The following is a 13727-nucleotide window of genomic DNA, read 5'->3' as shown; positions in this document are numbered from 1 at the left end:
CATCATCAAAATGTGAGCCCTTCCTACAGGTGAGGATCAGGGTGAGCAGACACCAGCCTGGGTGTAGGTAGCAAGTGTGAAGTTCACAGGAGGCTGAGGGGAGTATATCCATCCTGTCCCACTGTTCACAGCCCTACCTCAGCTACACAGATACTTTCTGAAAGGGGGGGTCTGAAGAGAGGCCAAGTTGACTCTCCTGCTTCTATCCACAGAAGGAAAAACGGACATGTTTCTCTGATTTGCTCAAGCCAGATGGCACCCAGACCAGGATGCACAGTGAGGCCTCCTACCAGCCCACGCAGCTCAGACCTCAGCCACCTCTGGGATTCTGCTGGGGTCCAGGACTGTCCTGGGCCTGACCTTAGCCCACACCTTAGCCCACACCCTCCCACCAGGGGTCGCACCTTGAGCTGGAAGAAATAGTCCTCCACCTGCTCCTCATTCAGGCTCAGCTTGGCAGCCACCAGCTGCCTCAGAGTGTGGGCCACATCCCGGGCCATGCGCACATCCCCACAGATGTAGAGGTGGCCCAGCTCCTCGTGGAGCACGCGCAGCACCTCACTGGCCAGCTGCTGCCGCAGGATGTCCTGAACATAGACCTGAAAGCAGATGGAATGGTGGGTTCAGCCCAGGCTGCTGGGAGTGAGGCCTGGGGGCAGGCCTGCTGACCCAGGAGGCAGGCAGGGGACATTGAGTCTGCAGAGTGGGCTGCAGCCAGCACCTTGTACAGGATGCAGGATTTTTGTATCCAGGCTCAGATCCAAGAGGTACACAGATGCCCTGGGGGCTGAGTGGGGACTGGAGAGATGAATGTTGGACATAGTCCTGCCCTTGAGAGGTTGACTGCCCAGTGGGGCTCCCAAATTGTCTCTGAAGTCAGGCAGAAGTCTCTGAAGTCCATGAGGCATCAAGCAAACCAGTACCCCTGGATCCCGGGCTCTGCCTACTATACCCCAGACAAGGGAGCTTCCCAATGCCGACTGTCCTTCAAGTCCCTGCTGTAATTCCGAGCAGAAGCACACATCCCAGGCTCCCCAGTCAGACAGGAGGTGCAGGAGTCCACTGGGGACTGTCTGCTCTTGCCCAGGGGCCCCAGCACTGGCTCAGAGCACTGGGACTGAGAGGAGCCCTGATAAGGCAAGTTTGGTAGGATGACAGTCTATTCTGACACCCCAGGCTCATGGGGCAGAGTGTCCCCTGGGGAAGTGGAGCCCATCTGAGTGTTGTGGCGGGAGCTAGTAGCTGCCTACCAGCCTCGCTGGGCCAGTGCAGAGCCAGCCTGGACCACCACTCCTGGGGCACTCAGATAACACAGCGGGCTGATGGGGACCTCCAGCAGGCTGGATGCTGGGGCTTAATCTGTAGGGGCTCCCTAGATTAGTCCCAAACTTCTTCTCTGCTAGAAGAGAGGAAGTATATATGAGCTTCATAGCTTCACTCTGATGGTTGTATAATGGTCCCACTTTAGAGCTGAGAAGCCGAAGGCTTGGACATGTGAGGGGTTTATGGGGACATGGGGCACAAACTGTGGCCTGTGCTTAATGAGCCACCTGCTGTGAGGCCACATTTACCTTGGACTTGCCAGGCAGGCGAGAATAGGCTGTGTGCACCTCATGCAGCACCCCCTTCTGGGCCATCTTCAGCATCTCCTCCTGATACAGATGGTCCTCGTTTGGGCGGCGGCACCCAAACACCAGGGTCATGCGGCCACCCTGAATCCCTGCAGGACGTAGCAGATGGGAGTTACCATAGTGGCCACCAGAGGGCGCCCATGACCCAATTTCAATTTCATTTCATTCCCGCAAGCATCCTGTTTAATATCTAGCATTATCCCCATTTTACAGATGAGGAAACTGAGGCCAGGGGCATTCTGGTCGCTCATCCATAGTGACACACATGCAAGTGCAGATGCAGGATTTCATCAGTCCAACAGAGGTCAAAGGCTGTGATTTTTCCATTCCTCCATTGCTCAGAGAAGGCGCCCTGGGTGCAATGTGGGAGACTCAGGAAGACAGCCATTCTAACTCCACAGAGGCCTACACAGGCTGAGGCCAGTGTGGGAGGCCTTCCCTTGGCAGAGACCCCAGAAACGTTTGTGGAGCTGCAGTTCTACTCCTAGGCAGGTGCTGCCCACCTGGTCCCTATCCCCCAGGGACCCTGCAACCCATACCTTTGTGCTTGGAGTCATGGAGCCGCTGCTGCCAAAAACTGCGGAAGGGGGCGATGCCTGTGCCAGGTCCGATGAGGATGCAAGGTAGGGAGGGGTCCTCAGGGAGATGGAAGCCACTGGCACTGAAAGGGACAGAAGAGAGAGACCTAGCCCTCAGACATCCTGGGCCAGACACAGGTATAGAACAGGGGAGCTGGCAGGGGGTGGGGGTGGGGGACCAGCAGCTCATCCTGCATCTCCTCAGGCATGCAGACTGCTTCCTTTCCCCTGTCCAAACACAATGTCCCCTCCCCCTTTTGGAAAAGGGCTGAGCTCATTGTACTCTGGACACCACCAGCACTGTTGTCACTGCTACCCCTCTAGCAGCTCAGCCATGCTCTGCAGGCAGGGGATAGAATGGGGAATTCCGTTGTGATCCCAAGGCCTTCTTTATGGGCCAGTAGGCCCAGGTGGCACCAAACCCCTCCCTTGCATCCCAGAACTCTAGGGTCAGTGGTCCCACAGGGGACAGAGTGGAAGTGGTGTTTACCTTCGCACAAAGCAGGGCACGGGGTCTTGGGGCTTCAGGCTGCTGAGCCATGTGCTGCAGACACCATGGTGCAGGGGACCCTGGCCATCTGAAATGAAAGCACAGACCTGACCAATGGGCCCCCGCTGCCCACACATGTACAGCTGCTTTGTCCACGCTGATGCGTCTCCGCAGACTGCTGGCTCAGGCATGCTCAGGGTTTCGTGAGAGGCTGTTTTTCCTCACGGTTCTGAGATCCAGGCTTTATAAACCCATAGCAGGAGAGGCTGAAAGGGGCTGAGAGGCTGCAAGTAGTTCCTTTGGCCGATGCAGAAACTGAGTCCCAGAGAGGGAAAGTAACTTGTAGGTCACTAGGATAGTGGCACGATCAGCTGGACAGCTCAGTTTTTCTGACTGCTCCTTCCGAAAGCATTTCTCCAGGGGCCCTCTCAACTCACTACTGCGGCTGACAGCAGCATGAAGTGACCCCTCTGGGGTGGCTACTTCTGTGTGTCACCCTGAGTGTAGTTCTTGCTGGTCCCTGAGTGGTGGACCACCTCCAAACACCCCAGTAGCTCTGACATCTCACTTCCTCCCTAGCGGCCCCTCCTGGCCCTGGAGAGCCCCCCACTTTCTCTGGATCACATTCCCCTCACACTGGCCCAGCATAGAAGGAGCCTCCGATCAACTAGAGAAGTCCCTCTGGCTTTCCTCTGGATGACTCTTGCTCTCATAGAACACGCCTGCGTCTCCTCTCCTGGGCCCTGTGGGTTTCTCCAGCAGAGTGAACAGTCTGGGGCTAGTGTTTAGAAACTGTGTGACTGTGCCCAGCAGAGGACAGAGGTCTCAGCAGCGTGGGTGGCCCCAGGCTTTGCCAACTCATGCAACACTCAGTTAGACAGGCCAGGGCAGGGGCAGGGCTTGTCCACCGGAGGAGCCAAGACCATCTGGATGAGATGGTACCCTCAGCCTGTGGCAGCCTCGCCCCAGTGAACCTGCGGTTTCCCTCTCAGCACCTGCATAATGAGAGTCACCTCACTATCTCTACACCTATGGCTCTATTGCCTGTCCAGACTCTCCTGGAGGGTGGGGCCGTGACTGGGTTATTTCCACCCTTACCACGGGGCCAACAGGGTGAGGAATGAACTAAAGCATCCCTGAGTGAGTGAGATGAACTGCCCCGGAATCCAGGCTGCACCGTAAGCAAGACTGGCAGAATCGCTGGGCTCCTGCCACAGGCTGGCTGCTCAGCACATGTGATCTCGTTACTTTGTCCCAGCAGTGGCAGGACAGCAGAGTGGGGAAGTTGGGACTCCACCATTAGACTGCCTGGGTTTGACTCTTGGCTCCTCATTTCCTAATACTGTGATTTGAACAAGTGACTTAACCTCTCTGTGCCTCAGTTTCCTCACCTGTAAAATGCACACAGTACCCACCCACATGGTTAGCAGTATACATACAAAGGGGTTAACCAGTTCCTAGGAATCTTTCCCACTACCTTCTATTATGTTGACAACTCTGTGAAGTGGGTGTCCCCGCCCCTGTTTAACTGGTGAGGAGACGGAAGTTCAGAGATGCTGAGCGGCTGCCCAGTAAGTAGCACAGTCGGGCCGCTCGAGAGCCTCGGCTCACCTCGGGTGCGGTATGTGACCACGGCCACGGTCAGGTGGACCTCCGTGGGTGTGAGGTCCCGGGAGGAGCTGATGGAGTAGTACCGGGGCTTCAGAATGGGGAGCTGGGAGAGCAGGAAAGCAGCAGACACCCGCAGGGACGGGAACTCCTCCAGCACCTCCAGGAATGTGGGGCAGTTGGTGAACTTCCACTTGCTGTACTCGGAGGGCTGAAAGCCAGAGGGGTGTGAGAGAGTCAGGACCCCAGCCCACTTCAGGGGAAGAGGCTGTCTCTACTACCCAGTGTTCATTCATACTCACTAACTAAACAGGCCTTGTGCCAGGCACTGTCCAGGGTGCTGAGACTCTCAAGCGGGTGAGCACACACTTTCTGTTCTGGAGGGATTCAGTCCAGTGGGTAGCATTTATCTACCGTGTAGGCTTACTCCTTCATCCTCAGCAACTCATGGGCAAGGATCAAATCTTTATTATAATCTAACTTGGGCCAAGGCTTGGAACTGATCAGACCTGGGTTCAAATCTTGGCTGGATACCCTTTTTTTTTTTTTTGCAGTTTTGGGCTAGGGCTGGGATTGGGGCCAGCGCCCTATTCCTTGAGCCACAGGCACCCTTAGGATGCTCTTAATAGTGGTGGAATCTTGTCCCAAAGCTGAACCTTTGTGAAATGAGCATAGCATCACCTACCTCACGGGGCTGCTGTCAGAATTAAATGAGAAAGTGTGTGCCAAGTTAGTACAGTGCAGCCATGGAATAATGGTAGTGGAGGTGGTTGGAATGAACATAATTAGTGAATAAAGAGGATGATAATGACGTCCGGTGCCTTTTGCAAAGACTTGAGCCCTGACAGTTGCGGGTGAGTTAACGCATTCTCTCATCAACTCATTAATTCAACTACCCATCCGTCACCAGGACCATTTCTCCACTCATCCACACCATCCATCCTCTAATTAATACTTCTTAAGTGCCAAGGCTGTTCAAGGTTTTAGGAATACAAAGACAGACTAGACACAGTGGCTGCCCTTTCTAGCTAGTTTCCAAGCCAGCGTGGAAAACTACTTTGGCTGTATCCTGCGGACACGATGAAAAATTCAGTTCACTCAGCACCAACTGTGTCTCAGACCTGGAACAGCAGAGGATGCCTGACTTCCCACCAGCCTTTGACAATCTCACTCTGGGAGCCTGGGCTGGATGCCCTTCAGCTAAGGACTAGCTCTGGGCTCTGGCTCCCCCCACGCTGGGACCTCCCCCTGCCTCACCCACCAGCTCTGACCCTCACCTGGCTTAGGGTCTCCAGCCTCTGTCTCTCGGCCTCCTCTGTGGCCAGCTGGGCCAGCTTCTGGAGCAGCAGCTGGCTTGGGGGGGTGGTGATGTCCAGGAAGTAGGTGAGGGCCTGGCTCAGTGAGCAGGGGGGCAGCCTCTTGTCAATGACCCAGTAGCTGCCTGGATAGGGAAGGAAGGTGTCAGGATGGCATAAGGCTCTGATTTGGGCTTCTCAGAAAATAAGGAGGCAACACATTCTATCCTCCAGCTGTATAAGACAGTGAAGTTCTGGCTCCAGGAAGAGCAAAATGCAGGAAGAAGATGGTGGACAGGGACAAGGGTGCCAGGGAAGGCTGATCCAGTGGGCACCCACATTGACATGACCTTGACATACTAACCATGTCCCTTTCTGGCCCAGATCTGAACTTTATTTGGGAAGACACCCTCTGGCCAAATTCACTGAAGACTGATGGACACCTTAGAGGCCAATGCTCACTTAGAGACAAACCCATGACAACAGTACCCTGGGTTGCTAGACCAAGAGGTGCCAGGTGGGCAGAAGATCAGCCCAAAGTGAAGTGGTTAAGTCTCAAGTAGTCCCTTGAGGCCGCACACAGGACAGTCCCAACATGGATCCAAACTCTGGCTGCCCATTTACTAGGTGGGTGACAAAGCTCTGGGACTTGGTTCCCTGCCTGTGAAATAAATATAACAAAGCCCATCTTGCTGGGGTTTTATGAGCATTGAATGAAATGATGCACCTAAAGTAGTTGGTATTGTGCCTGGTACACAGGTACTGCATGAATGTTAGGTCAAAACATTATTAAGATGTTGTCATTGGGCTCAGGGACCTGTCAAATTGTGTCTGTCTCTCTCCAGTCACGAGGACATCTGTTCCCTCCTCCTCATGTTTCTGGCTTTCTCACTTTCTCCTGGCTCGTGGGGGCATGGCCAGACTTTGCTTCTTTGACTCCCACTTTCCGATTCTGCTCACTATATGTAGGGGGAAGCATTCTTTGGTGGTGTCACTATCACTGAGAAAACAAAAGCCAGTTTCCAAGGCTGATTTAACAAGAGCTTTGTCACCCACCCAGCAGGAGGGATAGGGATAGCTAGGCCCAGTCCCTCAGCAAGGAGGGTCGGGGGTGGGGGGTGGATACTGGCCCCCCAGGCTCCCAGGCAGAGAGCTTACCACTTCCGTCCAGGACTTCCACGCGCACGGTCTGGTGCGGCGCAGGGCTGTCCACCACTCGCTGCAGGATGCCTTCGACCAGGGCCGGCTGGTTGCCTGGGAAAACCCCCAGGTGCTCCCCAGGCAGGTAGTTCAGGTCTCCAGTATCCTTACAGGAGAGTTCCACCAGGAGGGTGGCCCGGCTGGGGAAGGGAAAGAGAAGGCTTGGGTAATGCTGTAGGATTTCCTCCAGAGCTCCCTGCCTGCTGGGCCAGTTTCCCTGGGAAACGTGTCCTTCCATTTTCCTGCCCAGTTCCACGAGCCTGGGTCACCCACCTAAGTTTGGGACAAGGTATCGCCTTAGGCAGGGGTGCTCTAGAGGCCCCTGTGGCTTCCCCCTGGGGAGAAGGTGGGTCCCACCCCTCCTCAGAAGCCTTCCGAGCCCCCGAGGGCTTGGCCATAGATTCTTTGGTGAGAGAGCATCAAGCTTGGGGATAGGTGCGGATCAGAAGAAACCTTTCCTCATCCCCAGCACAAACCCTGCTCTGAGCTCTTATTAGAACAAAGACCAGTTTTCCTGATGAATCAGGGGAGGACAGCACAGATAATACACGATGCTTGGTTAGTTGGGCTGGGAAATTTCCTTGCTTGCCAGAACTTTTCCTGAAAGTTCTTAAGAAAAATGCAAATGGTTTGAGCCTCTCTTGCCCTCTTGTTTTAGAGAAGGAGCTTGGTGGGGAAGGAGAAGTAAGTTTCCTGGTTCCCAAATTGGAAAAGTGGCCCAGGGGCAACTGAGCCAGACATAAAAGGTGCAGGTGGCCGCGGGTTACCAGACACAAGCTGTTTCTACCAAGGCCGTGGCTGCTAATGCCAGCAGACACCCCCTCCACCTCGACCCCAAGACTGACTTTTTTCAGTCTTTCATTCACTAACATAGAGACCGCAGAGAACCCCCAAGAAGCCCTGAACTCTCCTTACCTGGATTTCGGACTCTGTAGATTCTTTTGAGATTTGAGCTTCAAAGTGAACACATTCTTGGCGTGCATGCTGCTGAGGGCTGTGGGAACAGAGAGGGAAGGGGTCCAGTGGCTCCTGAGCACTGGTGAGGGAAGCCCCACATGTCTGCATCAATTACACCTGGACGTCACCCTGCGGTGCCTGACTGGGGTGGCTGTTGAAGTTTTCTTTCTTACCTTTTCCCCACTGTTTTTAAGTCACAAATAAAGACCCTTGGTCTGGCAGAGGGTGGCTGTCTTATGAAGTGTTAGGAAATTCAATTTAGGTACCAAAATATGGAAACTCCCAGGGACAGCCTGGGGCTGTACATCCTCATCACTGGGCTACCATTTTTTAGGCCCTTACCATGGGCCTAGCACCGAGCCAGGTGCTTTGTGGAACCCGGCAGCTTAGGGTCCACAGTAGAGCACGGTTGAAGCTGGGATATCTTAAACGTGCAGAAGCCAGCAGGTCTCCCATAGTCATGGTACAGGGCTCAGCACCCAGAGGGCACAAAGTGGGAGTCCACGCAGTGACTAGGAAATGCCTCTGAAACCTGCTGCATGACACCTGGCTGCCTTCACTGTTAGGAAGAGAGGCTCAGATCCCAACCTGGCCATATGCTAGCGACTTTCTTTACCTCCCTGACCGTCTGTACCTTCCTCCCATGAGAAGTGTCAGGGCCCACTTAGCACATGTGGGCAAAGAGCCCAACACAGTGCCTGGCACACAGTAGGCCCTCCGCTCATGCTGACTCCCTTCTGTCTCCACCACCCTCAGGGAGGCTTTCTCCTGAAACAGCCTCCCCCACAGACTCGAGTCTTACCCCCTGTAGGCTCATGGGTGCAGCAAGAGAGGTGCCTGGCAGTCCCAGGCCAGCTGTTTCTATTGCGGACCTGATGGTCACCTCGACCCCAGGTTCAGGACTCAGAGACCCCAACCTAGGCAGGAAGGGCAAACACCCTGGGCTGTGCAGAGAAGCAGGTACCTTTGTTGAGGTCCAAAGGCTGTGAGTCCTGCACAAGCCTGTAGTGGTGAGGGTCCCAGGTCACATTGGAGGTGTAGAGCTTGGGGATCTGAATGTGGTGCTTGCCTTGGATATCAAATGTCTCACAGGCTGCCTGGAAGGAGGTGGAACAGACTGGGGTTAAGAGTCAGCAGCAGCAGCTTCCTCATCCCTGGAGCTACCATGTTTTAGGCCCTTACCATGGGCTCAGCACCAAGCCAGGTGCTTTGTGTAACTTCTGGGCGCACCAATCTGATAGGGCTGGTGCAAGGATGCAGAGAGGCCTGGGCTTGGTGCATCAGAGCTATGGCTATTATTATGAATGTCAATGTTGGCATGAGCTTATTCATATTGTGCCCATGCTATGAGCAGTCTGATCAATCCCATTCCTGACACGGAGTCATACGGACAAGCCAGGGCTTTGCTGCTGAGCTCATCCCCTCCCCTAACTCAAGCCCATGCTCCTAAACACCCATGCTGGCGAACTCTAAGTGATGAGCTCTCTTGTGAACAAGCCACTGGCAATAAGGAACAATGGAGACACTGAGATGGACCCGGAATGCCCCGCTACATGGTGCCTGTCCCCTGACTCACGATGGCTTGGAGCCTGAAACAAGTCGAGGTGGGCAAGAGGTGACCTAGACAGTCAGTGGGGAAAAGACCTAAAGCAGAAGCTCCTGAGGGCAGGCGGGTATCTGAGCCACCTCCTTCCCCCAGGAGGTACGTGTGGGGTGTGGAATACCAAGGGAGTGCAGCCGTGATCCAAACCTGGGGCCACACGAACAGGACCAGGCAAAGTCATGCCACCTGGACATCATGTCCGGGGCAGGTCTGGCTGGATACTGACCTTGAAAGTTTGCACGGCCCAGCTGCGGAAGGCTTCCTCCTGCCCGCCAAGCTCATCCCCTTCCCCGGTGGGGGCGAGCTGAGAGGCCCCCAGGTGAGACAGCTTCTGGTCGATGTCACGAGCAAAGGCGCAGAACTGAGGGTACATGCTGGAGCCGAGGCCGAACACGGCGTACCTACCCGAGGAGGACACACACATGCAGACGCGCGTCTCTTGCAGGCAGCGCCCAGTGCCAACAGCCTGCAAGGCTGGCTGGACTCTCCCAACCCAGTCGAGACCTCTGACTTCTCAGCACACCTGAGGACACACCTCAGAGCACCTCTCCGTGCCCGGACGTCTTGAGAAGACCCCTCCTGCCCACCTGCTTCTGCCCCCTCACCAGCCTCTGGGCCCACAGGCAGAGTTTGGACGAGTGGGAGTGGGGAGGAGCCTCACCTGAATTTGTTGGTGAGGTCTTTCAGCAGGAAGAGGGACTTCTTCAGTTTCTAGAAAGAGAGGGAACCACAGAGTTCTCAGGCCAGGACTGAGAATAAAAGCCCTGCTTTTCTTTTCTTCTGGTGGCTCTGGGTCCAAAATGGAGGTCGAATTACTCCTGGAGCCACCTGGTCTCTCATCCCTGCTGACCCTTAGCAATTCACGTGGACCCTGCCCCTCCGTGGGAAACCTGGCCCCAACCCAGGCAGCCCTCGCAGAAGGGGTCCTGCCTCACAAGTGGGCAACTCCAGAGGGTCTGAGCCTGAGCTCAGGTGCACCAAAGAAGAGAGGCTTGTTTCAGGCTCAAGATAAGTAGCATATGACCCAGAAGAAATGGCATCAAATCATGTTGTGAATAGTTAACTGCTTTTTTTACAGTTTATTTTTCAGTTATTTCATTTTTAATCCCCCTTTCATCCCTTTGAGCACTAGGGAGACAGTCTCAGATTGGTGCTAAGACAGCCTTAACACCTCTCTAATACTTGCCCATTACTTTTTTAAAAAATACAAAGATATAGCAGGCTTGCATTAGGCAACTGTATTTGGCTAACCTCTAATAACTTCATTTTGTCTTCACTGAATTTACTTTTTATTGGTTTTCCATTTGTGGGAGTGACACATTTATATTTCCTTTAAATGTGAGTTTTTAAATAAAAAAAGGGTACATCATTCACAGAGCTATACTGTCATAGAAAGGTGGTACACATATATGACAATAATTAGAAAAGAGGCAGGCAAGTGACAGACGCCAGGACCACCAGGAGTGACTTGAGCACTATGACCAAACGTCCTCTTTAGGACATGCTGAATGCCCCAAGCTGTGGGTCTCCTGGGCCCTGCCACCCTCCCGACCATTGGGAACTCAGGCCACCCACCTCTCCGTTGCCAGGGCAGTCTCCATTCCCAAATGTGCTGGTCACCACCAGCAGCAGCTCCTCCTCCTCCAGGCTGCTCAGCCTATAGTTGTCCATGCAGAGAACCTGTACAGAACCCAGGTGATATCAGCTCTCAGCTCCCAGAGGGGCTCTCCATGCCCTGCCAGACACCCTGGCCTGCCCAGGCTGCGGCTCCCATTATCATCTGTCTGTCCCCATGCCCAGCACACAGGTGTGGCACAGAGGAGGTGAATGAACACATCACCCTTGACTCCCCTTCTGCCATAGAGCCCCATAGCCCAGCCACTGGTAAGAGCTGGGGTCTCCATCTCCAGAATTCTGCACATCCCCAATCGAAACACTGCTTATCGCTTGCATTGCTATTTGGAATTTATTGTGGGGACATATTTGCCACAAAAATGGAACGAGCAGGTAACAGCTGTGCCTGTAAGGAAGGTCAGGGAAATGTCTCCTTGTCTTGATGTTCTACCCAGGCTGACCCGACTATGGATTTGGGACTTGCCACCACTCTCCTGGTAGTTCCGGACCCCTGGAGGGCAGCAGGTGTGGCTTGGCACCAGGGAGCTTCTCAGTGACGTGGCTAGCCTGGTTGTTGTTAGTCCCTCCTCAGCTGGCCTGTGCCTCTATGCGGCAGGGATTGAAATGTGTCCCATCCTGGAGTGATGCTGGGCTGTGCCTGACCCTCCTCTGTCTTCCAGAAGCCACGTGACCCTGGAAAACCCACTTAACACACTCAACCCTCAGGTTCCTCCTCTGCGTGTTAACAGCGCTTTGCGGGGCTGTGGGCGGATGGAGTGAGGCATACACTGGAGGGCTTCCCCAGGGCAAAGCCTGCGTCTGTGTCACTCGCTGTTGAGAGCACAGTGCTGGCCCAGCACACAGGGATCACTTTCTAAGTTTTGGATTTTATCCCTCATTGTAAAAGTCAAGGATGTGGCTTACACACCCTTTGAGATTTCACTTGTTTACATCTTATTCATCCCCTGTCCCTTTCACATTTAACACTGTACCCTACAAAGGCGGCGTTCAGTAAATGTGAATAAAATTCATCTAGAACAGTTCACATGTCTCAAAGCTTAGATGCATTAGGAAAATGTTTCTCAAACTATGTTCCGTGGAACATTATGAAAACCTTATTTACTGTGTAAGTTTGGGAATCCCTGCACACACCTCTATCCTTCTATGGGAGATTTACAAAGCACCTTGGCCCATCCGAAGCTCTGAGACATTCAGGAGCAGAGAAACCAGTTTAATATTTCCCAGACTTCTCTGCACACAGGTGAGACAATGACACCCATGCAGCTGTGCCATGTACCTTGGGGTTGAAGGCGCAGCTGAACAAGGCCCCCAGGTCCCGGGCCAGCGCTTCTGATTTTCCTGTCTCTGTTGCAAAGAGGATTGTGGCTCTGACTCGGGACAACATCGTCTTGCGCATCAGCATACAGGCAAAGAGCACGGCTCTGCGGGGATAGAGAGAGAGGCATGTGTGCTACGTCAGCCTTCCAGAAGAACACGGGGAGACGGGGAGGGGGCAACGCTTACAGTGGGGCAGGGTGCAGAAAAAGGAAGCTGCATTCCTGGCTGGACGTCTACCCTGGCTAGCCACCCCTCCTGCCCTCGCTCACTGCTCAGCCCTTTGGGAAAGGGAGGACAGAGAAGGTTGGGACAGTGGCAGCCAGTGACCCTCAGAATTTGTGGGAACCAGACTCCACAGACAATATCCTTTCTCTGTGTCACCTGCCCTTCAAGGTCTGGAGGCAGAGGCTGACCAGAAGGGACAGTTCAGACATCAACACTGGCCACTCCTACTTACTTAACCAAGACTGTGAGTCGGATCTCTCTTCTCCTGGGTCTCCGCCTCTCATCTTGCCAGACATGGGTTTTCCAGGCCTCTATCTTCAGAAAAGAAAGGAGATGTGAGGACAGGGCCAGGGCCTGCCTCAGCCTGGGCTTGGGGTGCTGGAGTAGTCCAGGATCCTTCCTGCCATTCCTGAGTTAGGGAGGGCAGCTGGGCCTACTCCCCCTGGTCTCACTCATTGAAACCTCACAGGGAGGGCTACTTGTCTCCAATGCCCAGCACACACACCAGGACAGTTGATTCTTTTTTTTGTGAGACAAAGTCTCACTTCGTCACCTTGGGTAGAGTACTGTGATGTCACAGTTCACAGCAACCTCAATCTCTTGGGCTCAGCAATCTTCTTGCCTCAGCCTCCCAAATAGCTAGGACTATAGGTGCCCACCACAACTCCTGGCTAGGTTTTTTTTTTTTTCTATTTTAGTAGAGACAGGGTCTCACTTTTTCTCAGGCTAGTCTCAAATTCCTGAGTTCAAAGCATCTACCCACTTCAACCTTCCAGAGGGCTAGGATTACAGGTGTGAGCCACCGCGCCTGGCCCTGACCAACTGATTCTTATTCTCATTAGTGTCTTCCTGAAAGGAAGAGCCTCGCTTCTTTCTTGGATTGGTGTCTTATGACGAGGCAGACTATCTAATGCAGTGGTTCTCCAACCTTCCTAATGCCGCGACCCTTTAATACAGTTCCTCATGTTGTGGTGACCCCCAACCATACAATAATTTTCGTTGCTACTTCATAACCGTAATTTTGCTACTGGTATGAATCATAATATAAATATCTGGTATGCAGGATGGTCTTAGGCGACCCCTGTGAAAGGCGGTCGCGACCCACAGGTTGAGAACCGCATTAAATTCTAATGCATAGTCCGAGCCAGCCCCCTCTGAGAGGAAGAGGGCATGCTACCACAGCAGGCA

At 53.8% G+C, this 13727-nt stretch overlaps 1 protein-coding gene across 1 annotated transcript in view; it reads right to left on the bottom strand.

Annotated features, from left to right (window-relative positions):
* Positions 1-13727, bottom strand: part of NOS2 (nitric oxide synthase 2) — a 40003-nt gene that overhangs the window by 1569 nt on the left and 24707 nt on the right. Inside the window, exons 12-25 of the mRNA XM_053568861.1 lie at positions 12772-12854; positions 12274-12418; positions 10938-11042; positions 10024-10073; positions 9589-9763; positions 8724-8856; positions 7718-7796; positions 6761-6942; positions 5585-5748; positions 4311-4518; positions 2700-2787; positions 2171-2292; positions 1572-1720; positions 405-599 (exon numbers count right to left, since the gene is read on the bottom strand). Of these exons, the coding sequence (XP_053424836.1) occupies positions 405-599; positions 1572-1720; positions 2171-2292; positions 2700-2787; positions 4311-4518; positions 5585-5748; positions 6761-6942; positions 7718-7796; positions 8724-8856; positions 9589-9763; positions 10024-10073; positions 10938-11042; positions 12274-12418; positions 12772-12854 (1878 nt within the window). The remainder of the gene's footprint in view (positions 1-404; positions 600-1571; positions 1721-2170; positions 2293-2699; positions 2788-4310; positions 4519-5584; positions 5749-6760; positions 6943-7717; positions 7797-8723; positions 8857-9588; positions 9764-10023; positions 10074-10937; positions 11043-12273; positions 12419-12771; positions 12855-13727) is intronic.

This window comes from Nycticebus coucang, chromosome 18, assembly GCF_027406575.1.
Source record: "Nycticebus coucang isolate mNycCou1 chromosome 18, mNycCou1.pri, whole genome shotgun sequence".
NCBI lineage: Eukaryota > Metazoa > Chordata > Mammalia > Primates > Lorisidae > Nycticebus > Nycticebus coucang.
The sequence above is the reverse complement of the archived record's forward strand: the minus strand, read 5'-3'. Positions and strand labels throughout refer to the sequence as shown.